The 27,860-nt window shown below is 37.1% G+C and overlaps 1 protein-coding gene across 1 annotated transcript; it reads right to left on the bottom strand.

The window, feature by feature from the left end:
* Nucleotides 1–757: 757 nt before the first annotated feature.
* Nucleotides 758–20,255, bottom strand: LOC139724097 (protein DD3-3-like). The gene is made up of 14 exons (XM_071635296.1): nt 20,106–20,255; nt 16,095–16,148; nt 14,293–14,379; nt 11,454–11,549; nt 10,719–10,857; nt 10,309–10,425; nt 9,488–9,655; nt 8,877–9,082; nt 7,787–7,888; nt 7,176–7,328; nt 6,257–6,427; nt 3,457–3,692; nt 2,638–2,854; nt 758–1,653 (listed from the first exon to the last, which is right to left on the bottom strand). Exons 1-14 carry the CDS (start codon nt 20,174–20,176, stop codon nt 1,167–1,169), a joined length of 2,304 nt encoding a protein of 767 aa, XP_071491397.1. The 5' UTR covers nt 20,177–20,255; the 3' UTR covers nt 758–1,166.
* Between the last annotated feature and the right edge of the window lie 7,605 nt (nt 20,256–27,860).

The raw sequence follows: 27,860 nt of genomic DNA, 5'->3' as shown, positions 1-27,860 counted from the left end.
CAATACTTCTTTTCCAATTTAGATGAACTGAGCTAAGAGAAAGACACTGGTAATCCATGATATCAGACAGACAAAGACGAAAGCAACATTGCCAGAATACCAGATATTCTTTCTTTTGTGTGTATTTGTGAAGTGCTTATGCACTCTGTACTATAAAATTGTCCCTACTTTCACAGATGTACGAAAAGAAAATTTTTGGTGTAATTCTCTGCAGCCAGTGATAAAGTTTCTTTATTCCTCATAACATACAGGTTTTCTCCATACAAACAAAATGAAATCATGCTTGTTTGTTTTGTTTTGTTTTGTCTATATTTTTGCTCTTGTTTTTTTCAATTGAAGAAATGAGATGGCTTTAATATGAAATACCACAGTAAAGAGGAAAAAGCCATTTTTGAAGGGCAAAAAGAAACACTGCACGCTCCACTGACAAGCAAATGGTCATAACTTTCTAGTGTGTTTCTGCAATCTTCAGCAACCTGTTACTTAGGTGCAGCGTTACCTTTTTCTGGAGCTTTCATCTCTCGGTCTATTTTCAATACCATTTGCATTATTTGATATTATTACACATTATCATAGTGGTCTTGCAGCTATATGTTATTTGCAATTCGTAGAAATGTATCATGAAGAAACAGTACAGAATAAATATATATAAACCTGTGCCACAGTGTTGAATTATAGAAATATTATATACATCATATTGTACATCTCTATGGGAAAAAAAAAGGGATGAAACTGATACATCTTGTCCTTATTTTTTGTATGGTGAAAGTACCTACTAATAATTCATATGGGGACAGAAATTGTTGCTCATTTGCTGAACAATACCTACCCCGACATACAAGTAGGTCATACAACATAATTAGTGCATCACAGTACATTCCATATCATGTCTTGGATCCTTCACAGTCATGTTAAAGTTCATTTGTAAACAACAACAAAAAGAAGACTCACAAGTTATACTCTCATAATTTATCACACACCATCAAAACAAAAGAATTGCAGCTGGTCATACATGGTCACTTGATAAATGTTTCATGATCGTATAACAAAATGCGGCTTCCATGATTCAAGTTGCACTGGTAAAATCCTGACATTGGTTCTAACATTCAGAGAGCCTAAACTGAAATGAAATCAAAAGAGGCTCCTAGTTGCCACCTTCAGCCCACTTAAACCTGGCCAGTTTTGGTGAGCCCTGAGAGTTTGTCAGGGTGCATCCTGAAGTAGACAACAGCGCCGACAATCAGCACCACGGCAATCAGGCAGCCAATCACAGCGCCAGCGATTGTGCCGGCATTCGTGGAGCCGGTGACGACGTACGTGCCGCCGCTGTCGGTCTCGATAGCGAGGGCATTACCCTGCTTCGTGTACTCGACCTTTTCCCAGGTCGTGAAGGTGCCAGGATCAGCGCGGTACATCTCCAGGTTGTCTGTCGTGGAGCCGTTCAGGTAGAGATTGAGCGTGAACTTCTCATCGTTGGCTGTGAACTTGGTGGTCGGGTACACAGTGATGAAGTTGCTCTCGATCTTCTGGCCTGGCAGGTCATCGGGGTTGCCACCTTTGTTCTCAATTTCCCACCGGCCCTGGTTTGGAGTCCACTCCACGATCTTGATGTCCTCTAAGTGATCCAGAGTTCCGACGCGGAAGTTCAGCTCACTGCATAGGAATGAAAAGATGCTGACTCAACAAATTGTACATCCAATTCTATGAATTTCACAGCTTAAAAAAAGAGTTCGCTAATATAATGTCAAAGTTACAGTCACTGTAAAGTCCATAGTTGTTTTCAATCTAATCACTGAAAAAAGACAAATATACATATGACAGTATATCATAGTTAACCCTTCTTATTCTCTCATTACATCAATAAGTCACATTAACCTATTTATGACTGCCATCTTCCAATTGCACATAATATAAAGAACATTGTACAATACTTGGGTAGACATACATATGCTGAGGCAAACTAAAATCATCGTGAGCATTGCATGAATAGAGGGAAGTTTTGTCACATTGCATAGGAATACAACACAGATTTGATATCTACAGCATCTCAACATCCCTCAGCCCTCAAACTAGATAAAGTGATAAAAAAAAAGAAATTAGTTATTCCTGCTACTAGTTACTCACAAAGCTTGGGAAAGTATCAAACACTTGAAATGACACTTAAGAAAATTGTGGTTTGTGGTGCCACATACATTGAAGAATAGTTGATATTATGAGATACAGATTTTATGAAGCCACATTCATCAAAAAAACATAGCCACTTTGCAGAATGTATAGTTCCATGGCATGGCACATTACAATTGTGTATCATTTCGTCGCTGGGGTGACAAGACCTCATATCTGAAATTTTGGTGAAAATGACTTTTTTGGATGAATGGTTAGATAATCAGTTGAGTGATGTCCTGTCCAAGTTCTAGCTGTCTTACCCAAAAAATAGAGCCAATATGGCATGTCAAAGGAAAGGCTCTTTCATTCGATGCAGTGCTTTAGCTGCCATTCTTTTTGTTCTCCTGAACATTTGGCATTTTGTAGATATGAGGTCTTGTCACCCCAGCGACGATTTTGCAATTCTGTATGGGAGGGTCCAATGCTGACAATTTCTGTTCTACTCATCCCACCTCTCCCTTCAAAACATACCTGTGTCCAGTTGTAACGTTGCCTCCCGTGTAGCCAATCGGGGTGTAGTTGACCTGCTCGATGCTGGAGACGATACGTCCCTTCTGACTGCGGTTGGAAAAGTTGTTGTTCCTCGTGCACATGTAGTGGGCCGTGCCAGGCATGGTGATCTTCCTGGGCCCCGAATCATAGTAGGTGCCCGCATCATCCAGCTCCGACATCTCTCCTCGGAACTGGCCTGGAAGGAGGCGGGCGGAGGGTGTGGGGAGGAACAGAGGAGGAATCAACATCGAGATATGCTGGTAGCAATATTTCAAACCACTCACTTTTAATTCATGATATAATTCATATTGGCAATCCAAATGCAATAATCTATCATGTTTAGTTCACATCATCCAAAAATTATATTGCACTGAGAAATCTTGATAATGGTATGACTGATTTTACCTCAATGTAACTGGTACCTTGATGTAAATTAATTAACCCCTTGAGGACAAGCTGATTTTGCTAAAACACATATTTCCCATAGACACCTGCCCAGTATAGTTGGGATTAGCCTTTAACAGGTTTTAAAAAAAAAAATATCAGCTAAATACAGCAATGGAAAATAAGGCCAATAAAATCTACCTTACGTAAAGTGGTACATTATTATAAGAAAGCTCATTATAATCAAGTTTCTTAAGTGTAACAGGATTGTAGAGAAGCCGAAACACTTCAAGCAGTTACTCTTAATCTATGGAACTCTGTATGCAACAGAAATCACTGTCCATCGGCTATCAATGTCCTTGTAATGTTTCTTTATGGTTTTCATCTAAGTGTACTCATGCACTATTCTCTTACCTGGTTGTAAAACAGCCAGGTCAATCAGATCCTGCTGAGTTAATCCGAGGAAGGAGGCATTCCTGATGTCCTGCGGGTAGCTGTTACCATACTGACCAGTCACGCCATTGGGCTCATAGTAGGAACCGGTCCCCTCGGGGTAGTTCTGGTCCCTGAGCAGGGCGATGTTGCTGCGGTCAGTACCCTGGCGACCCTGACCGTCATTGTTGTTGGGGTTGGAGTTGGAACCAGTGAATCTTAGTGGGTAAAGAGAAATGAGTCAAATCCTTGATACAAGGGCATAGACTGTAGACTTGAAAGGGAATGGCTATACAGTGAAACCCCGTTATAACGAGGTCCGTGGGACCGGCGATATTACCTCGTTATAACCGGTACCTCGTTATATCCGTACGCATAAAAAACAAAGAAAAACATAAGCACGACATCATATACCCATGAATGAAACCTAAGGACATCCTTGGCGTTGTTATTACACAATTATGGATCATTATTATTGAGAGAATAAAGGGAAATTATTTATGAATTAGACGAAAAAGTAGGGGCTGAAATGAGTTAAATCTTGATTGTCATAATTCCGGTTTGTGAAGTTTTTCTAAACATCAGCGCAGATAGCGTGGATAGAGTAACATAAAGGCCTTGTTTACCGTAACTTGCGAGGTATGTTTACGCTTATAGTGCCCAGCGGGAATGCGATGATTTAATGAATCATTTCGGCTGTTATCTTGTACAACGTATGATCGTTGCGCCCAAAGGGATTAAAAATGCGTTCTTTATTTTCTTCCCAAACATCTCTTCGCGTTTTGTACATCCGTTCTTGAAAAAATATGCGACAGGATTGAATGTGGAAGGTTGTGATCCTTTTTACGCAAATCTTTACCTGGTAAACCTTTCTGAATGAAAGAAAAAATCTTCTTTGTGAAGTGCAGTGTTAAAATTGTAATAATGAACAAACCCAGATCTATTCAAACTAATAAATGCGTTGGTTTCTTTTTCTGATTTAGGTTAACATGCGTCATTCAACTTTTTTACGCTACTTTCACCTGGCGAGATCGCGATAATTTTAGGGTAACATACATGCATTGTTTACCGTTAACTTGCGAGGTATTTTACGCTGTTAGTGCCCAGCGGGAATGCGATAATTTCATGAATCATTTCGGCTGTAATTTTATACAATGTATGATCGTTGCGCCCGAAAGGATTAAAAATGCGTTCTTTATTTTCTTCCGAAAATCTCTTCGCGATTTGTACATCGAGTCCGTTCGTGAACTGTTAAATGCGTTTGTTTCTATTTCTGAGCACCGATTAAGTTATTCAACTATCTTTTACGCTACGGTCACCCGGCGAGATTGCGATGATTTCACCAGTTATTTCGGCTTCAATCATACACACTCATACAGTTGTATCTAAATTATCAGATAAATACTAAATACTAAATAAATGCGTATGTTTCTTTTTCTGAACACCGATTAAGTAGGTTAACATGCGTTATTCAAAAATTTTTAGTAATATTACGCTACTGTCACTCGGCGGGATCGCGATGATTTCATTAATTATTTCGGCTTTAACATCACACTCACATTTGCTAACCAGCAAAAGAACTGGAATTCGCAACTAAAAACGGAAAGGATATAATGATGAGTTGCACACGCATTCTAAATGTCCATTTTTTGCCACAAGTGTCGCTACATGAAAAGTTTTTGAATGCGTTATCTTTTTTTTTTTCGCCTCGTCGCGCACGCGTATCTCGCGAAAAAGAAAATCGAATGATTATGTTTAATAATTCAGTAGGAACATCGGAAGGCATTCTTGTGTCTTATTGCGTGGTTTAGGAGAACAAATGGAAGGAACGGTTCTCTGCAAAACGGGAAAAAGACGTGGATAGCGTGAATTCGGTTTTCAATGTTTCGTTTGTCGCGTGTTTGAAAGCGACAATTTAGTCAAGAAATGGAACCTCGTTATATCCGATCAAATTGCTTATGTTTTTCTTTATCATGATGCACCGAAATTGTCCTCGTTATAACCGGAATCTCGTTATAACCGAACTCGTTATAACCGATTCGTTCTGCCATAGGTTTGCATGCAAAGGAAAACGGGACCGACGCGATCACCTCGTTAAAAGCGGTTCCTCGTTATAACCGAACTCGTTATAACGGGGTTTCACTGTAGTAACTGATCAGTGGGAATCAGTGGGAATGCTCGGGGATGATTGTTCCAATTCTTGTGGGATTCATTTAAGAGTACATTATATATCTGTTGTTGTATGAAAATTATTTGCTTCAGAATGGTTTCATATTCAAGTAATGTGCAGTTTAATGCCCCGTCACTGTACAGGCATGCTAACCTGGAACCATTAACCTGCACGTCACTGAACTGAACAAACAAAACAAATAAATCTTTCTGGTGAGTAAAGAAGACATTCCATGTACCATTTCATAAGATTAATAACAACATCAAGTTAACACTGGAGTATCTTGTTTCTTTAACTCCACAGTCCATGAGACTAGGGAACCTTGTCTTCTGCTTTGAACATCAGGGATGTGAGAGTTTAAAGTTTAATCTGATTTCAGATTCTATTTTACTCTGCCAAAAACCCGCATGTCAGACTTTTTCGCACTTCAAACGTATTGTAATGCTCACAGTTTGATGCACTTCAGACTATTTTTTAAAGAGTTTTAGAATTGTTCTGATTTTCCACTGCAAGTTCTTTAACATCCATGATATATTGAATTCAATCAGGCAAACATAAGGCTACAACTATCTTGCAACACAGACCTGTGCCATGTGATTACAAGCAACTTACTGCACATGAATAAATTCCCCAGGCATGACTGCGAGCTCGTTGGGGACAAAGTCGTACTCCACTGCTGGGAAGACCTGTACGATGTTCCCTCGTTTTCCCCGCACATTGAGGTTGTGCACCTTGTTCTCACCGACCTCAGGTGGAGGTGCTCGGATGGCAAAGGTATGCGACCTGCAAAATATGAGACATAGAATTCTCGATTGGTTAGTTGGTTGGTTGTTTTGAGTTCTATTAGAGCACTGCCATAACACAATGCAATTTGCCTCGCAAAATATGTATTAGTATGATTTTAATGAAAGCAGAGGACTGTGTTTAATGCAATGAAAGATGTAGTGATATTAGTTATGGGGATGAATTATCTATACATATTCTCCATTCCCAATCTCAGGTATCTTCATGGAGGTGAATATTATTGAAATATCAATTTTTCAAATATGAATGAGAATATATAGCATGTTCTTCTACTCCACTTCTACAGTGAAATGTAAAAGTGTAAAAAGTATAGAAGAATTCATGGCCATAATGATGATGATAGCAATAATTAATTTCTTGTTTACAGCCTTCTTTCATCAATGCAAAAAGTAGAAATAGCAATCCTTTTACGTCACCCCCATCAAACACACAGTGAAAGCTTTGGCCTTTGTCTCAACGTGGTCATGCTTAACAATATCTGATGGATAAGTGATAAGTGCCAGTGCCAATGGGAACATCCCTGAGGTACAGAAGATTTAGACTTTACTTTTATGCTAACATATTCCACAACAAATTTTACAACAAATTTTCAGAATGCATTCACGGGCACAGCATCTGACAGAATGAAAGACATAAGAACGCAACATTTGCACAAACAATTTAAAGTAAAAATTCCCCATATTAATGACTGAGGAAGATCTTTTGTCTTTGTGCAGATGGATCTCACCTGTCCTGGAATGTCCTTCCCAGCTGAGCTGTGTTTATCGCCAGCTGCAAGTTGAAGTTGTCCCCGTTAGGGGCATCGGTGAACATCTGCACGTTGGGGTTGTTCTCAAAGACGTAACCCCTGTCATCTGCCTCGTCCTCGGTCAGGCCATACCTGATAACCAACAATTACGAAATAGTTACCTTCCGTCATGTGTGCTACTGCAAGACTTGTGAGGTCCAACTAAACTGTACCCGATATGGTTTTTCAACAGTACGGGGGGAGCTGCATGCAAATTTAGGCAAGAGTCTCTATAATTATGCACTTTGAATTTTATGGAATGAGTGATCCCATTTTCATACCATTTGAGAATCATTGCCTCACAACTTAACCTTACCACAAAATTCAAACTCAAGCTAATATATCTTTGTTTCACATTTGACAAGGACTAATCTTACGAAAGATTATCCCGTGTGATGTATCCTCTACAGTCATGATTTGATCTCTCTCTGGCAATGGTATGAGAGATTGCTACATGTACCTGATTAATGACAGACACTTGCACCATTAAACTTCCACTGAAGATTTAAGCATTTTACATAAAGGCGAGACAGAGAAATGAGGAAACTTACTTTGAGAAAACATCAAGTGGGCTGTCCTGGTTGCCTTGGGCATTCAGTTCTGCTGTGACTGTACCATCCCAACCAGGGTATTCTCCTGTGGAGATGTTGTACCTGTCAAGGAATAAGCGACAAAAAATGTATTTGTGATACTACATGTTTGTTAAGTATCACTTATTCCACATATCCATTATGAAATACATTTCTCACATGGGGATTAAATATCTCACCTCTTCTGTTACTACATGTGATTATTTTCTCAAACTTCTGACTATATTTTCTGGTCTGATTTTGTTTTTTAATCTCTCTCAAGTAATATGCATTATGTATGAAAAATTTCATGGTATATTTTGTTGTCAATGTACTGACGATGAGAACAACATAATAATAACTAGAAAAGTACTCTGAGAGCGCAGACCTCCGCCAAGCATGCAGCTCATTTTCACCACTGATCTTGTTATTCCATAGAGATATCAGTGATTTTCACCCATAAGTACTTATAGCATTGTGTGCTGAAAGTCGCCCGATTTCCCAATATAGAAGCCTTTGTTACGTCAGAAATACTCAGCTGCACAGCGCATCTCGCCCTAGCAGAAACTAGAGCACGCACTATAGTGCGCGCAAGCAAACCTCAAATACGCGCACCCTGAACTCCCAAGTTCATTGACCCTACCTACCAAAATATCAAAAATCCTTCAAAAATTCTCCCAAATTGTCGGATCACTTCCAAAAGTTAATCGTTTGTTACTTGTGTCATTCTCAACCTTTTCTGCAAGTTTCATCCCAAATCGTTCACTACTTTTTGAGTTATTTTGAACACGGACAAACTAACAAACTAACGAACTAAATAACTAACAAACAAACCAACGGTAACGAAAACATAACCTCCTCCCTTGGCGGAGGTAATAAAAGAGAAAGAAAAATTACAATAGCCACAACATACTTGTCGAAAAAGAGCATATGCGACAATTTGTCAGACACCACTATTGCACTAGTCAATAATGAATGAAGAAGAAAGTTTATCAAGAATCAATCAATGCTTTTGAGGTCATCAATAACATTTGGGTCATGGATGACCTGCTTTCAAGGGCCCTGTACCCACCTGAGACGCAAGGCACAGTTCTCATTGATGGTGTTGGGTATCGTCCAGTTGAGGTTGTTTGGCTGACCATTGACGCCGTTGCCCAGGTGATTGTCACGGCTCCAGTGGTTCTCACGGCAGATGGGGGCAGAGATGTTGAAGGAGGGGAATTCCTTCCACACGCCACGGGTGCCATTCCCGCCCGCCGGATTCTCGATAGTCACAGCCTGGATGCGAGGGATAAAGAGCAGAAGACAGGACCGAAGGAGGAGGGGGAAAAAGAAGGAAGAGAGAATTGTAACAACACACTGGATTTGGGAGAATCTTGACACTTTGGCATGCAAACACCAGCAAAGAACATTTTTATGATGTGACAAAACTTAAGATCAATTCAATAAAGAGAAGATGAAATCATGAAACAAGTATAAATAAAGTTCAAGACAATGTAGCTTTTCCAGTCATCAAGACTTGTTTTCATTGGAGAGGAGAAAAGGGACTTTAATAAAATTTCACTACAAACTATGAAGATTTATCTCTTCAATCTCAACAAACCTTAACAGCAAGAAAATAAAAATACACAAGCTCCACTGATAAGGGGTGGGGATCTGTTGCTATGGTAACCAATGGCTCACCTCACACTCTTCCTTGGTGTTAGGGATGACTGGATTGTTGCGGTTGGCGTTAATGTTCTCCTGCAGGTAGCTGAAGGGCAGGTCACAGGCCCAGCGTGACTTCACATTCTGACTCTCAGTCTGGTAATACTCACATCGAGTCGGGTCATTGGTCAGCACAGCAATGTCCTGCATTCATCAGATAAGTAACTCGGTCATCTCCATTGGCAAATGTAAAGCATAATATGCCATATATATATACTTTGAGTCAAGGACTCTCAGAGGATTTAACTACATCTTCTCTATCACATTCTAACTCATCTTAACATGTTGACGATGGCCTGATTTTGCTACAACATGCATATACCTAGACACCTGCCCAAGTATACTCGGGACTCCTCCTCGATGGGTTAATATGACCAATGGAGAAGGAAATGTCACAGATTGAAGAAGCTTCAAAATATTTTGAATTTGACTAGGAAAATACGAAGAGTGACACTGTTCAATTTTCTTTTTCAAATACAGTTTGAAGTCCTTGGGACCAGCAGTGTTCTTTCGTATAATGAAATTTTGTTAGAGCAGAACAGAGAAACATAAATTCATATAGATGAGATAATTTTGGGGCCTGAATTTTTACTTCATTGTAATGAGAATTTGTTATAATAGTGTTTGTCACAACAGGAGTGCAATGAATCATATCATTTCTAAATGAGAGAAAAGGTTTCAGCCATTACTATATAACATGTTTTTGACTAGTTAAAAATCTGAAGGAAATCTGGATTATAATACTCTACATGTAGCAGATATCATCTTTGCCACTAGCAACCAATAACTCAACCTACCATCCATGGAGACGGACCCCAGTAGGGGTAATAGTCGCGCTCCTCCGGACACTCATAGCCCCTTCTTGTTCCTTGTGGGTTCTGCCTGGTGTACTTTGCAGTCTGCCCTTTCAAGTTCTAAATCATGCAGAAAGAATTTATATGGGAAAACAGCAAAATAAGGCAAAATGATGCTAAACAGTATATACCTTAATAAGATGATTTTCTTTGATAGGTTTTCTAAAACCTTCTCCCACACATGCGTTGATTGCAAACCTCTACAGCATCCTGACTGATTCCCCTTAGAGCATGCCTCCTTTACAGTTAATTAATATACTTAAAACACTTTTTCAGAGAATGTCACATAAAAATCTTCCCAAAGTTCTCATTCTCAAAGAAAGAAGGTTAACGAAAAATGAGCTTTTCCTGACCTGATCGGCAGTAAAGAGGTTTGCCTGCCGCTGTCTGAGTTTACAGTTGAGGTAGTAGTCAAAGTTTTCGTTCATCCCGTATCGAATGTCCGTGTTGCAGTCGTAGTTATAGCACTGATTTGGATTCTCTGGGATAGTTCTGCATGGGAAGAGAAGAAAATTAATTCTAATGCATGCACTTAAAACAAAGCAAGGCAACAAATTATCATGGTAAATCACCAAAAATACATATACATCACACTGAGGGTCTATGAATATCCTGAAATGAACTTCTCTTTCACTCTCTGGAGCATGAACAAAAATTTGCTGAGCAAGAGTGGGCACAGTTGCCAGTCGTATGATGAACACAGCTATCCCACTACTACAACCTGCAATGTACATTCTAAAAGACAATACCATGACCCAGTGAAATCAGGCAATTCTTTTAATTCAAGCATAATGTGATGAACTCCAATATCAATAATAAGTTGTATTTTTGCTGTTGACGTACGTCTTGATTTGATAATGAGCGGCATTGAAAAAGTTAAGTTTGCATTTTATTTCAATGTCTTGCACAGACACACCTTTGAGGGCAGCAACAACAAAAAAAGAAATAATAAGAATGAATTTAAATGAAAGGCAAAATAGTGATAAGCAATTAGAATACAAATTCTGAGAAAATTTGGAGTGAGAGTTTCAGACTGATGTACTGACTGTGAATGGTGTCAAAGGCATGTACAGTCCCACACTACTTACGTGGTTGTTGTTCCATCCCTGACCCATTCTCCACACATGTACTGGATGACGAGCTCACAGTGGGAGTTCGGGTCTCCGCAGCTGTGCTGGTTGGTCCTGTCGAGACAACATGGGACAGGGAGAGACACAAAGAGACAGAAAGAGGGCTAGTTAGAGGGACTCAGTGTTTGCTGTGATTGACAAGCTATAGGCAGGGGAAAAAAATACAACACATTTTCTGATTTTTTGACCATGATTTATGGTGAAAAATGTGCAACAAATGACAATTTAGGTGGTTTGTTCTTTATGGAATTTGCATTGTCTAAGTGTATGCCACCGGCAGTCCACCAAGCTGAAATACAAAACTACTCTAAAAAAACAACAACAACAATTGAAATCAAAAGCAAACAACTAAATAAACAATTAATGTCTGCATACACATATGTTGCAAGTGATCACTAGTCAGCTACAGCACTTCTTCTCTCCAATATTGTCTGGTAATTTGCAGGGCTTTGAGCATTAGACATTTGGGACAGAATGGGGCATAATATTCCTGAAGTACAGTAGCCTCCACTGCCATGCCTTGAACAAGCTTAAACTACATATTTTGCATTAAACATAGATCCACGAATGCACATACTCATACAAATTGTACATTTTATACATGTGAGTATGCACACATAACAAATAAAGACTAAATCTACAGCAATGAAACCTCCACATATCAAATCTACATAATTTCTTCATCTTCTTTAAATTCTGCTTTTGCAGTTTTTATATAAATTAAGACACATGCACATTGACTCAACGTCCAAATTGTGCTGAGCAAGAAGTTATGTGCACTCATATACAAGTATACATCAAGCCTGCTTTGTTAATACAGTCTTCTGTGTACAACCCCAGAGACTCCAACTCTCCCGTTTTCGACGGGAGATCTCCCGCCGAAAACCCATTTTTGCAAAATCTCCCGTTCTCCCGCTTGAGATTTAATTTCTCCCGCCCTGGCTCTTTGTCTCCCGTTGGAAAGGATTTCTTACTTATTTCTATCGTGTGTTGAAAAAATAAGCCTTAGATAGCACCAGAGAGCACCTAGAACCCTAGGAACTTCGTGCTTCGCACACATCATATTTGAGTCTCCCGTTTGCGAGGGGTTTCAGGCGGGAGAATCTCCAGATCAGATGGTGCTTTGGGTTGGAGTCTCTGCAACCCACATTAAAGGACAAGTTCACCTTCATAAACATAAGGATTGAGAGAATGTAGCAATATTAGTAGAACACATCATTGAAAGTTTGAGGAAAATCAGACAATCCGTTCAAAAGTTATGAATTTTTGAAGTTTTTGTGCAGTACCCGCTGGATGAGAAGACTACTGCAGTGTATGAATAACTTAGATGTCACATGCGTACAACAATATAAGGAAAATATAAAGAGAATTTCACAAAATTCCATCTTTTGAAAAAAGTACACATTCCCCTGACTCGTTACCTACAAATGTTATGGGTAATATTATTCCCCCTGCCTTTAGAAAGAGGCAAGTCAAGTGCACTTTTATTATGCCAAAAAAGTGAAAATATGTTGAATTTTCTTTTACATTTTCTTTATACTGTTGTACGCATATGACTCACAAGCTGTAGTAGTCTCCTCATCCAACAGTTCCAAGACAAAAATTTAAAAAATTCATAACTTTTGCATCGATTGTCCAATTTTCCTCAAACTTTCAATGATGTGTTCTACTAATATTGTTGCATTCTCTCAATCCTTATGTTTATGAAGGTGAACTTGTCCTTTAATTTCCCCTCTGATGTCATAATTTCTTTACAATCTGTGGCATGACGGAAAGGCAAAGATTACTTTTTGCATTGCGGAACACAAACATACAGATGAACCATGCAACCTATGGCCCACAATGCATTTGATCGACTAGACCAGATGGAGTGAACAGTCACACATTCACAATCAACTCTCCTGACCGAAATCTGAGTCCTAGACATGCTGAGGGGTCAGGAATTTATCTACACTTAATTGCTTCATTGTGGACTCAATGTCTTCAAGTCTGTGGCAAAAACTCAGCTATATCAAGTGCAAAGAATCAGAGAATGGACTCATCAATTTGCATTTCCTATCAATGTGCAATTCTTTCTGAATCAACATCCTACAAATGCGATAAAATTTCAAAGTTGAAAAAAAAGGAAAAATCATTGAGTATCACTGCAGATGAATAGAAATCACTGCTGCATGCCTAAAAGGTCCTACATGTAATCCAATAGCTGGGATCTTGATGACATCACAAATCAACAAGCTGGTTTAAAAGAGAGACAGTTAATTTCTGGCTCAGAAATAAAGAGGATAGATGATTAGTTGAACACAAAAAGGTAAACACACAAAAGATAAGTAGTGCAATCTATAGCTTGATTCTTCAGGAAAGAAACTATAATCAAATTAACATATGGGATACACAGGAAATGATTGATAAGACAACCTGACGCCTATTTAAGGAATAGACTAGGTGAAAATGGGGAGGAAGGAAGGAAAAAGTAAAAAAAAACTCATCTGGCAGACCATCAAAAACAAATTGTGAGGTAAAGTGAACATTATGAGTAAACAAATACAACTAAAGCTACCTTGAGAAATGTTTATTACACTCAAAGTAGACCTCTAGGTACACCAGAAAATAACATCATCATGAGAAAAAAAAACTCAGTAAAATCTGAAAAGCTGGCAGCTAGACTATTATCTCCAATGAAAAAGCATTTGGAAATGTTATACTGTAGGTTCACCTGCTCTGTTCAGTTCACACTTCTTGCTGACTCGGTATCTACATGTGTACAGGGGTGATATTTGCAAAGTTTGTGTTTACTCACCATTCAATGGGCAGAACTGAGCCTGCTGAGTAGTATAAGCTTCCTACGTTGTAGCCCCCTCTGTTGTTGTTTTGAGAGTCAAACATTCTGTGGAAGAAAAAAACAATTACAATTTTCATGCCAAATCTTTTAACAGAATTGCAAAACACATAAACGCATTTCACTTTTAGTACACTTTGTTTCCAGGAATATCATTTGAAATTTACTTCATCTGATGAATCATGCTACAGATAATCACCAGATACCAAGTTGTAGACTAGTTACAAGAGATAAAACCTCTGAAAATTGTTTAAATACTGTTCTTCCCAAGCAACCACCCAGTATCACACACAGCTCTACTTTATACACAGGACAATGCATTGCTAGTGAGATTTCTGACTACAAAAGTCACAGTCTTTACATCAATTTGAAAACAAAACAAAACAATTTAAACAAACATGGTCATCTAATCAATAATGCAGTGTGTGTCATCTTATGTCAGATAAGTGGGTATAAAATTGAAAGAGCTGTAAATATTCTCATGCGAGGCTCATTAACACCTTTGCCAGGACTTCTACAAAAAGAGGCAGCACTAAAGTTTATACAACCATGGGTATTCAACACAAAGGCCCGAATTCACGAAGGTGGTCTAAATTTAAACCATGGTTTATGCACATTTCTTCTGCGTAGATATGATTGACAGATTGCGTACGCTCACAAATAGTAACAGGTATCCAGTAAAAAAAAACGAGCAGTGATGCGCGCATGTATTGGTACGCCTATTTAACGCTTATTTTAGACCATGGTCTAAATTTGTACCATGGTCTAAGTTTAAACCACCTTCATGAATTCAACAATTAATGTCTAGAAATATTTTGTTTATGTGTGTGTTTCCTTTTTTTTTAGCACGAGACAGCTATGAAAATGCTATGAAAACATCCTGCTAGAACATTGCTTCTTCTTCAAACATTCGACTTCCTGTATATTTCGAGTGCCTGGTGGTTTTGTGTTTTTCTTTTCTGTGAAAATTGATTACTCAATCAATTGAGAAAAACAACAAATAAATCAAAACATAATAAAACACAGAGATATAAACACATTATAAGTCTGAAAAGAAAGTTGCTCGACATATTCTAATATTTTTCTTTGTCTCTGGGTAGTAGTACCGGTACTAGTAAAAGTACGTATTGTAGAAGAAAATAAATCAATGTATGTACGTTGGTAGGGCTCTCGCAAAGCTCTGTCCTTAATTTTTTCTGTAAAAGCCATCACATAATGTCCTCAGTGCTGTGAAGGGTATGTATGTGTACATGCACTGTGAGCCAAGTATACACATATTTCCTCATATTCTCCATGAATGCCCCAATTCTTTAAAAGAAATATGCAGCTCACATCATGACATGTAAAACTTTAAAAATCATGGGCAATATTAACATGATGGAAAACAAGAAAAGTACCACATACAATTTGTAAACTCAGGAAAACTTCGTCTTCACTTTTTTTCCTTTTTTTTTTCTTTCTTTTTTTTTTTTTTTTTGGGGGGGGGGGGGCTACTGGCACTCCTAGATTCTAAAGAGGGACATTTATGATGAAAGTTCCAAAGTTTAGTGCAAGAGTACACTGTATTCTCACCTGTTTCCATTGTTTCTCTCTCGACCATTCTCATCAAGTCTGTTTTTGTCTTCACTTTTTTTCCTTTTTTTTTTTCTTTCTTTTTTTTTTTTGGGGGGGGGGGGGGGGGCTACTGGCACTCCTAGATTCTAAAGAGGGACATTTATGATGAAAGTTCCAAAGTTTAGTGCAAGAGTACACTGTATTCTCACCTGTTTCCATTGTTTCTCTCTCGACCATTCTCATCAAGTCTGTTATTACTCCCTCTGGAAGAAGATAAAACATTCACATTAAAATTAATTTACACAACAATAACAAAAAACCTCACCTTGTTTATACAGTAGTTGTTGTTGCAGCATGGAAATGAAGCACATGAGCAAGTTATGGTTTACATTACCACTAGTAAGAGGTACTTTCACAAAGATGTTGACAAAATATGATTAAGTCTATGTATGCAAAATGAAGAAAGAATGGATAGGCTATCATGACAACTTCAGGCCAGATACTTCAATGACGAGATTAATTGACCACTGGTACAGTATGTCCTCCACGCAAAATGTACAGGGTGTATGTCAGCTTTCAATTTAAAGAGTTAATAAAGCTTTTATTGCAGTAACAACTATCAAAACTTTTCCCTGTAGACAGAATTGTATGAATATCATGAAAATTCCAACGGGCAGGATTCTGTCAAAGCATTTGTACTATGTATGACTTGAACAATGTTCACTAAATGCTTGATCTCATTTGAAAGACATCAAACCTCACGCTCCCTTTTGTTTCACATTCCCTCTATCCACCACAAAACTTTCATCCATTGTATATCTGGATTTATGATTTGCAATCATCCATAGGATCTATTGTGCGATTATACAAACAAAAAGAAAAGAGAGAGAGGAAAAAAAAATTTCCATCCTAAAAAAAAAGGAAAAAATTAGTCTATCACAAAGAAAGCAGTTGTGTGCAAAAAGAGCTCTTTGGGAGTACTGGGGCATGAGCGTCGGGGTGACCATTCAAGTGTAGTTTATTTCCTGGTCTCAGAAATCTGCATATTCATGAATCAAACATGAAAAGTAGTCTGTATGTCAACCCCTACCCCTCCCATGTGTCCATGACCAGTTTTTCTTCAAAAAATCAAACTTAAACTGCACCACATCTGAGGGATTAATATATATTTTGTATTTCTTTTTATTCAAGAATACCACACTAGTGTCAAATACATGTTACATGCACATCTTCCTAAGTCAGATTAAAAGTAAAGAAATTGCATATCACACAAGTACAAACACACACTCACACACACACACACACACACACACACACACACACACACACACACAAATGTACAATTGATAGCATACATGTAAAACAAGGCCTTTTTCTGATTAGTTCCCTTACCACCGAAAACACAAAGTTTGCAGAAAGCTGCTGAGCTGGAATGGGTCAAGGGCAATTACCCCCTGGGCAATTACTCCCGGACCTTTCACTTGGCCCTAATCCTAATCCTGAACCTAATCCAACCCTAGCCTAAATTCCTTACCCTAAACCTAACCCTAATCTTTACTCTAACCTTACCACTAATAAGTATTCTGCGTAATACTTTGTGAATAGTTGTGGCCCTCTGTAAACCTCTCAAGAAATTACAAGATTTGTAGCTTCTCCTGAATTCATCAGAATTTAGAGGAATAATTTTGAATCTTAAATGGTTAGCCTCAATTGACTTCCTATATTAGATTTCTTCTCACCTTCTAATAGGACAGTTTCTATTTCTGTTTGAACTCCACAAAACAGGTACTATACCCATATATTAATCAGAAATTGGCATTCTAATTCTTTCTTTTGAATATTTTATGCAGACAGTGCACTCCCGTTATAACGAACACGGTTATAACGAAATTTCGTTATAACGAAGTAAATCTTCTGGTCCCAAAATAATCACCATAAAAGTCTATGGTAAAAGATTCGCTTATAACGAACACGGTTATAGCGAAATTTCCGTTATAACGAAGTCTTTTCCGAATGCCATAGACAAAGAAAAACAAAAGAAATGTGCTCCGTTATAACGAAATGCGAATTGCTTTCGAAAATTCGTAGCGGAACAAGCATTTATAGCTTCTCTGCATGGGTGAACGCTTCACACCACTGTGTGTTCGCTCTTTGTGTCACGCACAGTTTCTGAGGGGAACTTGCGTTTATTATTGTGATACAGTTATCCCATCACATTTCACATAGCTTTCCAGTGTACTTATGATGAGTATTCAGCAAACAGAATATGATACACGTATATATACGTGGTTTTCTTGTTTTCGTTATATATTGTATTTGTTCGGTTATAACGAAATTTCGTTATAACGAAAGAAAACTGCCGGTCCCGAGCATTTCGTTATAACGGGAGTGCACTGTACATACACTCTATTTCTTTTGCATTTCAAAGTAGTAAGTTCAACAGTGTTTTTCCTTTTATAGTGCATGCCATGTCAGAGGTCAAGCTTCCCTCATTTCAGTTCTAGACACACATATAATGTTATGTTACTATTACTGAATTCAGTCACATCACATCTACTGTAGTGTTACATTCTCATTGATCACGACAGAGAGAGCCAAATTGTGCTTTAAGTCCATCTTTGGGAACTTTTACAGCACCTCTATAGACCTAAATCAATTAGCAAGTTATTAGATGATGTTTTCATGCTGCCATCTTGTTTCAATTTGCTTTTTATACTATGTGTCCTTGTACTTTTATATGAGGTTATTTTGCTCTTCTAAATCCACTATGGACTACAGTGTATGTAGCACTGATTCTTGCTTTGAGAACCCTGTAAACATGAATTTAAAAATATCAATTTATGATAACTAAAGAGTTAATGCTTTTCTACTCCCCATCTGAGAAAAAAAAATCCCATACAGTTAAAGTTTCCACATTACACAACATACATGCTATCATTGTAGGATACAATAATTTCAAGCATCAAGGCAGCAACTGAATGACCCATGATGTGATTGAGTTGATGTACTGTAAAAGTGAAAATTTTCATGGTGTTAAAATCTTTGCACATTTTGAATAATCAGGAAACTAGCACAAAGATAAAGGCACATGAATAATATTGCTTACCATGTTTTTTTAGTTAAGGGATTGTATACAGTAGTTTTGGTCGAGACCTAATGTCAGGTTTATAACATTTCATTGGTGAGATAATGAAAAACCTCTTATGAAATATGAAAGAGCATGTTATTTCAAGAAAGATTCAACATTTGCTCGATGGAAATTGGTTTTAAAACGGCTGAGATATTAAAAAAAAAAAAAAAACAATCCTCACATAATTGACAGGCCACGACTTTAAGATGTCTTCATTGCACAGAATAAAAAACATGCAAAACTCATGCAAAACCCCCGCAAGCATGAGAAATTACTCCAGCAAAAATATTTACTTTAACAGAAGCTTGTCTGCTGCCACAAAAATTAACTTTAAGTCATTGCTGCTACAAATAATCATGATAAAATACGCCCAAAGGATCTTGTCAGTATAATTTCATGATGAAATATATTTCTTGCTCATGAAACGCATGCAGTAAATGACTTCCTTCACCGCATCCTTGTACTTCTGAACTTAATTGTGTGAATATTATCAACAGAAAGAATGAAATAGAATTGCCTTATTCAAAAGAGGAAAAACATATGGATATTGTTGTTACTAATGACAAAAGTGAACACAAATAAGACTTAAATCAAACTTAATCGACAGTATAGTATTCAGTGCTTAGGAAAGTGTGGAGAAATTCATAATTTCATCAGTAAATCCAGACAATATTTCTTGATGTTTACTACATCCAGATTATTCGTTGTACACAATAGATATCGTACACCCGACTGCTCTATCACCATCTTTCTCTCAGTGCTGGCATTGTGGTGGACAATGGCAGGATCTGTCATCACTGAGACTTATCATCGCAAGCATTATTTTGATCTGCATACCTATATTCATAGCTAAACCAAGCGTGCACAAAACAAGCAAGGGTTAGTGGCTGTGTTTTCTGCATGGTGAAACAAACCGCTATAATTATCTGCAACACGAAAGGAAAGGGCACATCACACCGACCCGACTTACTAGTAACTAACACGCCAGAGGGACAGGCGTGCATTGCGATGCAATTTCCATTAGGTGATTCACTCACTTTGCTTTGGGTACAGAATTTAAGAGTAAATGCATAAATCGATGAGCTCTTACCTTGGGTTGTGCATGTAAACGTCCGCATGGACCCCTATTAACATCGTTAACACCGTTACAAGAAGCTTCATCTTCGTGTCTTGCTATAAAAATTGCGAAAGTTATGACTAAAGTGACCTCTTTCACGAGCCTTTTGGTCTGATAGATGGAGTGGTGATCAGCAGAAATATATCACAGGAAGGCGGTACCGATAGTCAGTCGAGAGAACAGTAAACCTGACGTCATGTAAACACTCGCTGTCAGTCATGCTCCAGAGGAGTTGGCCGTGACGGTGTATTCGTGCGCAAGATGAGAATATAGTGCACAAACCTCCGATGTTTGGTGAGGAAAAATTCCTTACATCACTGACATCTTAATGCACTCAGATAATTTTTGCATGAAAAACACATATTGATGTGTTTTATATTACTTAGGACTTAAGAATTAATCATTCGTTTCTTTGTGAATTGTGGGAGGTGACATCAGTAAACAAACGCATAAGGACCGCATCACCGCTGCCTTAAGTCGTATGAAATCCATACGCACTCCGCTTCACAGCGTTTGACTATTTCCGCGTTCCACAGCGTTACAAAACTAATGGCGGAAACTATTCACATTGCCGTGAATGCTGATCGGCCTATAGGAGAAGATTACTACAATGGTCTAAGAGAAGACTTTGTATAGTTAATTCCTTTCTTACGTCAAAGGTCAAATGACTCTCATTACTTACATACAGGGTACTTTAGCCGGGAGTGACGCCGTGTCATGAACGCGCACTTTCGGAACTCTTGTCTGGACCTAATGACAATAGGCTAAAGTGATTATCAAAGACTAAACATATTAGAATATATACCATATACTAGTACATTTATATATATATATATATATATATATATATATATATATATATATTTCTAAAAAAAACAGCTTTCGCTGATTCATGCCTGCAGAAATCCATTTAAATGTCGCATTTACATTTACAGCGATATCGACACATGTCGAAGTAAACGTTGTCAATATGAGAAAAGATACAGTTCCATCACATGTGTCATATACCTCACTAACATCTCTGTGTTTTCTAAAATCTCATTTACATCGGAAGATGGAGCACAGACACGTTTGTCGGGAGCTAACATTCATGGATAGAAGTTTGTTTTGGTTTTTTTTGTCACAAGACCTTTAAATTTCATTTGACCTTGCATCTTGTACATTTTCGTTTTCATCTTCTTCTTCTTCTTATAGTGTGAAACCAGTCATCTGTTTGCCAGATAGAAGTACAGACATAATTGCCCATTTGTATATCTATACATTATTATAAACATTTTTTATGATGCTGCTCCTGATTTTATTCAATATCTCTGTACTATTTATATTTTCGTTGGTATTATCATAGCAGTCGAATTACCATTATTATTATTATTATCATCATCATCACTATTACCATTATCATAATCATTATTACTATCAAAATCATCAGCATTACGATATACATAAACAGAGATTATAGAAAATCAACTATTCATTATCATCGTGTCCCAACTATAGTCTCTGAATGTTGATGGTGCTTTTAAGAGATAAGTGGACTGAAAATGAAATTTTCCAAATGGTGAAAAAACAAACTCCTGAGATGCCCTCGTCTTCTAGAGTAATTCACAAAATTTACAAGCTGTGCTTCTCTTGTGAATTCTTCTTTTCATTATAGAGTTACAAATTGAAATTGTATGGCTTACTTGTTTGTTTATCTAAAAAAAACAAAGTTGATATCATTATGATTGTATCCATGTTTTGTTGAAACTTATGATTCAAAATTCCTTAAAATATCATGTAAACATGTAAGCGTTATGTATATTGTTTTGTATGGACATTACTTTATGTGGAAATAAAATTATTTGAACTTTGAATTGAATTTAAAATCCTGCTCCACTTTCACGTTAACAAAAACGAAGGAATAATCCAAAACTTAAACCGTTATGTGATGAACTCCCTTTGAGGTATACGTGACTTAGAAAGGCAAAATACTTCGTGTTTTTCGTTCAGCTTCCATTAGTTGTTGTTTTTTATTTCAGAATAGAAACCTTGCGATGTTTGCTTCCTCATTGATATGTAACGTTCAGTTACACAAGAGAGGACAAACGGAGGTATACACACTTGCAGAAGAGCTCATCGACGCATTTCAGCCTTGGTCGTTTCTGTGACAACCAGGAACTTTGTCAAGAAACGCCCGACACAGCACAGCAACAACTGAATTAATGCAAACTGGATAGCAAGCATTGCCATGTATAACATTATTTAACAGGAATAGAGAAATTGAATAGGTCGTTACAAAGCATCTTGGGCAATGCAAAGTGGTTATCCTTCCTAATTAGTAAGGTCTAATAAGCGAAAAAAAAAACCCACATAGGACCTAATTATTAAATTTAATCTATCAAAGGTTATTTTTTTCTATTTACACAAAACATAGATATAAGAAAATTACAAATGATCTTGAGTACACATTGGCTGACTTCAAAGTGAGGATGAATAATGATGAAGGACTTAAAAGCATAAACATTATAGTTTCAAACTAACTTGTGGCATTATCAATGTTCTGAGGAGAAAAAAAAAAGGATCCACTTAAAGCAGTGCTTGTGCATGCACTGCGGATAAGCCATGCAATAAAAAAAAAACTTTGTCTTTCTGTATAATTACAACAGTACAAAGTAAGTAATCAATAAAAAAAAAACAGAACAGACATTGTATACTGACCAGACAAAACAGAAATCACATAAAGAAACAAAGACACACAGCAATGTGCCACGCCTGTTTAAGTCGATTCGAATGTATAAATCCCTCCAAGTAAATGTTACCGACCCTTAACTTTTATTTCATATATAGAGCACATCTTAACTTGATCGTTTCACAACAACAAAAAAATAATAATGTTATCACATAGATGTTTGCTTGTCTGTTTGTTTTTTTATTTTCTCTCTGTTGATTTTAGGAGAACAACAGCTGTATTATCTTCTGCAGTAATGGCAATTTATTTGCTTAAAGGTTCTATTCACCATTGGGAGCGGTGATCTTAAATGTTCAAGAAATCACATTTGATGCATATATATGTGTTGGTCAGTTGTATCACAAAATATCATCCATCATAAGAATTTTGCAATAAATACTAAGATATATAGAGATATCACTATTTTTTTTCTCTCAATAAACCGTAACTGTAGGCGGTTTTGTTTGAAAACATTTTATTTTGTTGTTCACATTTTGTATCTAATTCAAGTATATCTAACATTGAACTCATTCAAAATTTACATTGATTGTCTTTATTCCAAACTCATATCTTAGAACTAGTTTGAAGCATTAATTCCGAATTTGAATTTAATAAACAAATGGTACATTATGCCTTTAAAAGGCAATGCCTATAAATGATTTGACCTCACTATCTATATTCGTTTATCTATTGATCTATGAATGTATGTATGTATGGGGGTATGTACGTGTGTCCTATTTATGTTTGTATCTACTACAGTATTTATTTACTTACGTACTTAGATAGTTATTCATTCATTCATCATTCATTCATTCGTTCAGTCATTCATTCACTCATTAATTCATTTACTAACACTTTCTTATGCTGTGTTCTTTACCTATAAGGTAGTCCCATCAGTAATTTATCCCTTATTTCGGGGACCGTGCAACAAAATAACAGAGTAACAAATCAAGGACACGAATCAAGTTTTGATAGCATACAATGGCAATATTGTGGGTGAATAGTGCAAAATAAGTTTTTCATAATGATAATAAAGATACATTACATAATGATGAAAAAAGAAGCGGATAGCCTTGGAACAATATAGGGATATCTCAAGTTGACCAATACACTATAAAAGACATTATGCATGTAAACATGAATGTTTTTACAAATTTACAAGCTATGCTTCTCTTGTGAATATCTCTTTTCCATATAGGTCTACATTTGAAAAAAAAAAAACAATTGTAGTTGCTTACTTGCTCATTTATCGAAATACACAGATGATTTTACGTACTACATTGAAGTTTGTGTGATTTGAAATTCTTTTAAAATTTGTTTACTCATGTAGGCGTTATAATTATGTATTACTTTATATGAAAACAAAATTATTTGAATTTGAAGAGGGATGGCGTCTCGGACTATAGGAAGAGCCGATTCCAAAGACATGTATTCTATCATATACTGTATAGGAACGAATAAATTTTCTTGATTGAGTTTAGATTGTGGGACCATACCTGTACTATACCAATAATGTTACTTGCAGTTAAAAAGAAAAGTCGTACATATCATAATTTGACAGACAGCTCAGCTTTACTGTACAAATACTTCCCTAACACCGACATCCGATGAATACGGAGTATGAAATACATTTTTTTTTTCATAATGTCGGAGCCAACTTGTTTAATGCACTCCCTGTAAATGTTCAAAACTGTACTTCCCTCCATGGATTAAAAAAAAGAACGATGCAAAGCCTTATATAATGAATTCAATTGATTTTTAACAGTGCTATCATACACATGTGTTTATTATTTTTTACGTATTTATTCATTATTAATCCACTCTCTGGATGATTGCAAATGTTACCTTTCATTTAGAATGATCATATGATGATTTTTCTTAATACTGCAGGACGCCTTTGAAAAGCAGTTCTGCAAAACTGAACAGGCCTACTCTACAGTATAAAACAAATAGAACAAAACAAACGATATATGAATAATACCTCTAGTTTCACAAAACTTCCAAAATGAGGCATGAATGAAAGCAATTTACTGCCACGTGGATTTGCTGCTTTACTAAAGAATTGTCTCGGCCAAAACGCAGCTCAAAGAGGGTTTTCCGTGGAATCATCCAGAGTTGTCTTCAGGAAACCTCTTGAAGGAAATTCTTCCTTCTGGCAATAGTCGTCGTTTTGTAAGCATCTTTATTCAACCTTCCGAAAGTGTGATTCTTATAGGGATCTCAACACTACAGCGTTCCATACTGTAGACCATTAAATAGATACGTTTATATAACCGATATGTTACGAAAGGAAAAAAAAAAAGAACTCAGAAATTTTAGAGGATATCAACGGAGTTTAGAAAGTACGGTGAACGAATACTTTTAAGAGTGAAAGTTTTATACCTTTCTATATCTTTATGCCAGATATTTGTTCTATACTCATATATTCATAATGTATATTAGTTGATGAACTCGCTCGCCAAAATTTATCAAAATTTGTTATATTCAAATCACCTTCAAAAGACTCTTTTTAAGTGCTTGAAAAAGCATATCATGTGGACTTTTTAAAAAGACCCTATCGGGATGGGGCATGGGGTTGAACACTTTTTCAGAAATTAGGGGCGCAATTTTCGCGCTTGCCCCGGCCGTTTTCCCTAGATACGCCACTGCTTCTGAAAGATTGATTAAAGGTGATACATCGTACTTTTCCAGCTCCATGGTTGCTATGATACAAGGGCTGTGTCGGATCTCATTTACTTGTTCAGCAAGTTTTCACAGTCACGTTGAACAGATATGTAATGCAAAGCAGAGGAGAGACTTCAGCATGACTCTGAATGTGAAAGGAGAAATGTAAAGCGTCAAAAAAGATAATCGAAAGTCAAGTAAATCGATCCTGTAGTAGGCATGTTTTAATTCTATATCCACTATGTTTTGAGGATCAGCTAGATTAGATTATTTGCATATAATTATATTGTGTACAAAAGTTCATCGCAGCATTCATCGTAAAAACGGGTCATTCAAAAGCTACTTGGATACAATGCATGGATATAGGCCTGCATGATAATGAGCATCAAATACAAATGTTAATCATTCTTATCCAAAGCGCTTGATAGATTTGTAGTTGACATTTTACGCTTCGATTTCGGTAAAAGAGAATAAAACATATCGAGGAAATTAAATCACAACATTAGATAATGTTATGATACAGTTACACTGCTGATGTGAATTAATAATTTGTTTACGTGATTGTTAGGGGCTTGCTACAATCTTTCTCTGGCTGCAATTTGTCATGTTGTGTCTAAAGGCCTGTAGGACCCCCCTATATGGCTATTTGACACTAAAAAATCCTCATGAATTTGATATGACGCTATCTAATAGTCATCTTACGTAGAGACAGCAAAACGCCAATGCGACTCGACGCCCCTCCCTGTGGGGCGAACTTATTTGCCGTATAAGGAAATGGAGCCAGCTTGAATGCCCTCGCTTACGTCATTCTATTTTCTTTATCCTCGACAAGTAGTGTAAAAGACGAAATCTCGCATCTGGCGTTTTGCCTTCTTCAGCAGATAGGTTGAGAAAAGGAGACGTTATAACTCGCCTTTTAGGAGCAAAGAAGGTCGAAAAAAGAAGAGGAATTACCTTGTACATAATAAACTGATGATTTCTATGTACTGGAGTACAACAGAGAGATCAGTGTAGCCACCCCACCCCCGATTCAACAACCTGTTCCTTTCATCTCAGAACTTTGAGCTAGTGGCGAACTAGGCTCCGCCCATTCGACTGGGACTACTTTCATGACATCGTAGCCAAGATAAAGAACGACAACAATCACGTACTGTGAGTTAGAAGCAAACCTAAACTTGCCAAAGCAGAGAGAACTCGCAGTATTGGTAAGTGTGATACAACTTATAACTTTGTATGTTAAAGGTCTTATGCAAGTAATCAAATCAAATTTAACGTTATAGTAGTAAAACTGTGAAAGTCTATACTTTATGGGTGGTATGTTGACAAGTGTGGTGATGCCAGCGTCCCTAGAGCTCAGTCCCACACCCTGATTAAGATGTACTGTTCGGCTCAATTCACCGTAACAATTCTCGCAAATTTTAACCTGTAAATTTAGTGTTAGTGATCAGGTACTAGTAATAAAGTTAACCGTAGGTTAGACGGAATGGGATCTGCAGCTCAAACAAGATAATGTAGTATACGCAGTATTGTAGTTCTTAGTGGTCATTCATTTGCATTAACTTTCGGCTTGAATGTATCCATGTTTCAATAAGTGATGCGCCAAAATTAGTGTAAGTTAGTGTAAATTTTATGTATCTCTGATCTACTACCGGTACCGGTATTCAATCTAGCTTTCTTCCACTTTCACTAACAAATGCACTAAAGGATACCAAAGCGTACAGATGTGAGATGAAGTTGATCTTTGTGACAGATATAAAGGAGAGGGCCAGATGTTTTCATAAAAAGAACATACCGGTATCATTAAAAAGGCCCTTCGTAGTAGTAGTAGTCTATGATGGATGATGGATTTTCAAGTCAATATGCCAAAGCTGATGTGAAGCAGTAAAGCAATTCGTCCATAAATCAACTGAACATATGTTGTCAAAAATTCAACTGCTGGCTACATCATGCTTTTGCACACAGTCAGATTTGTGCATGGGAGGTCAAACTTTGTTGCTGGTTTTTGAGTGATGATAACAGGCCTACAGAATTCATATTTACATTGATTATGTATTTGTAGAGCTATCTTGTATAATCAAGGATCTAAATTCTGAGATAGATGATCATGACACATAGAGGATTGTGAATGTTTAGTCATTGAGCTTAAGTTGTAGACCCCCCCCCCCTGCACATACAAACATGCTGATGCTTACTCCAAGATTTGCACTATTCATTTATGCGTTTATCAAATGTTTGCGTTTAATTTGTTTTTTTGTTTTTGTTTCTTGCATTTTCTTTTCTCTTCATGATGCCTTTAATGAGTGATGACATTTAGAAATGTTAACCACATTTTACTTCTCTCTCCCCGCCCAGTATCA

This window comes from Diadema antillarum, unplaced genomic scaffold (genome assembly GCF_040938485.1).
Source record: "Diadema antillarum isolate AM-2024a unplaced genomic scaffold, OU_Dant_1.0 scf00000207, whole genome shotgun sequence".
NCBI classification, from domain to species: domain Eukaryota; kingdom Metazoa; phylum Echinodermata; class Echinoidea; order Diadematoida; family Diadematidae; genus Diadema; species Diadema antillarum.
This window is presented reverse-complemented; position numbering and strand designations above follow the sequence as displayed.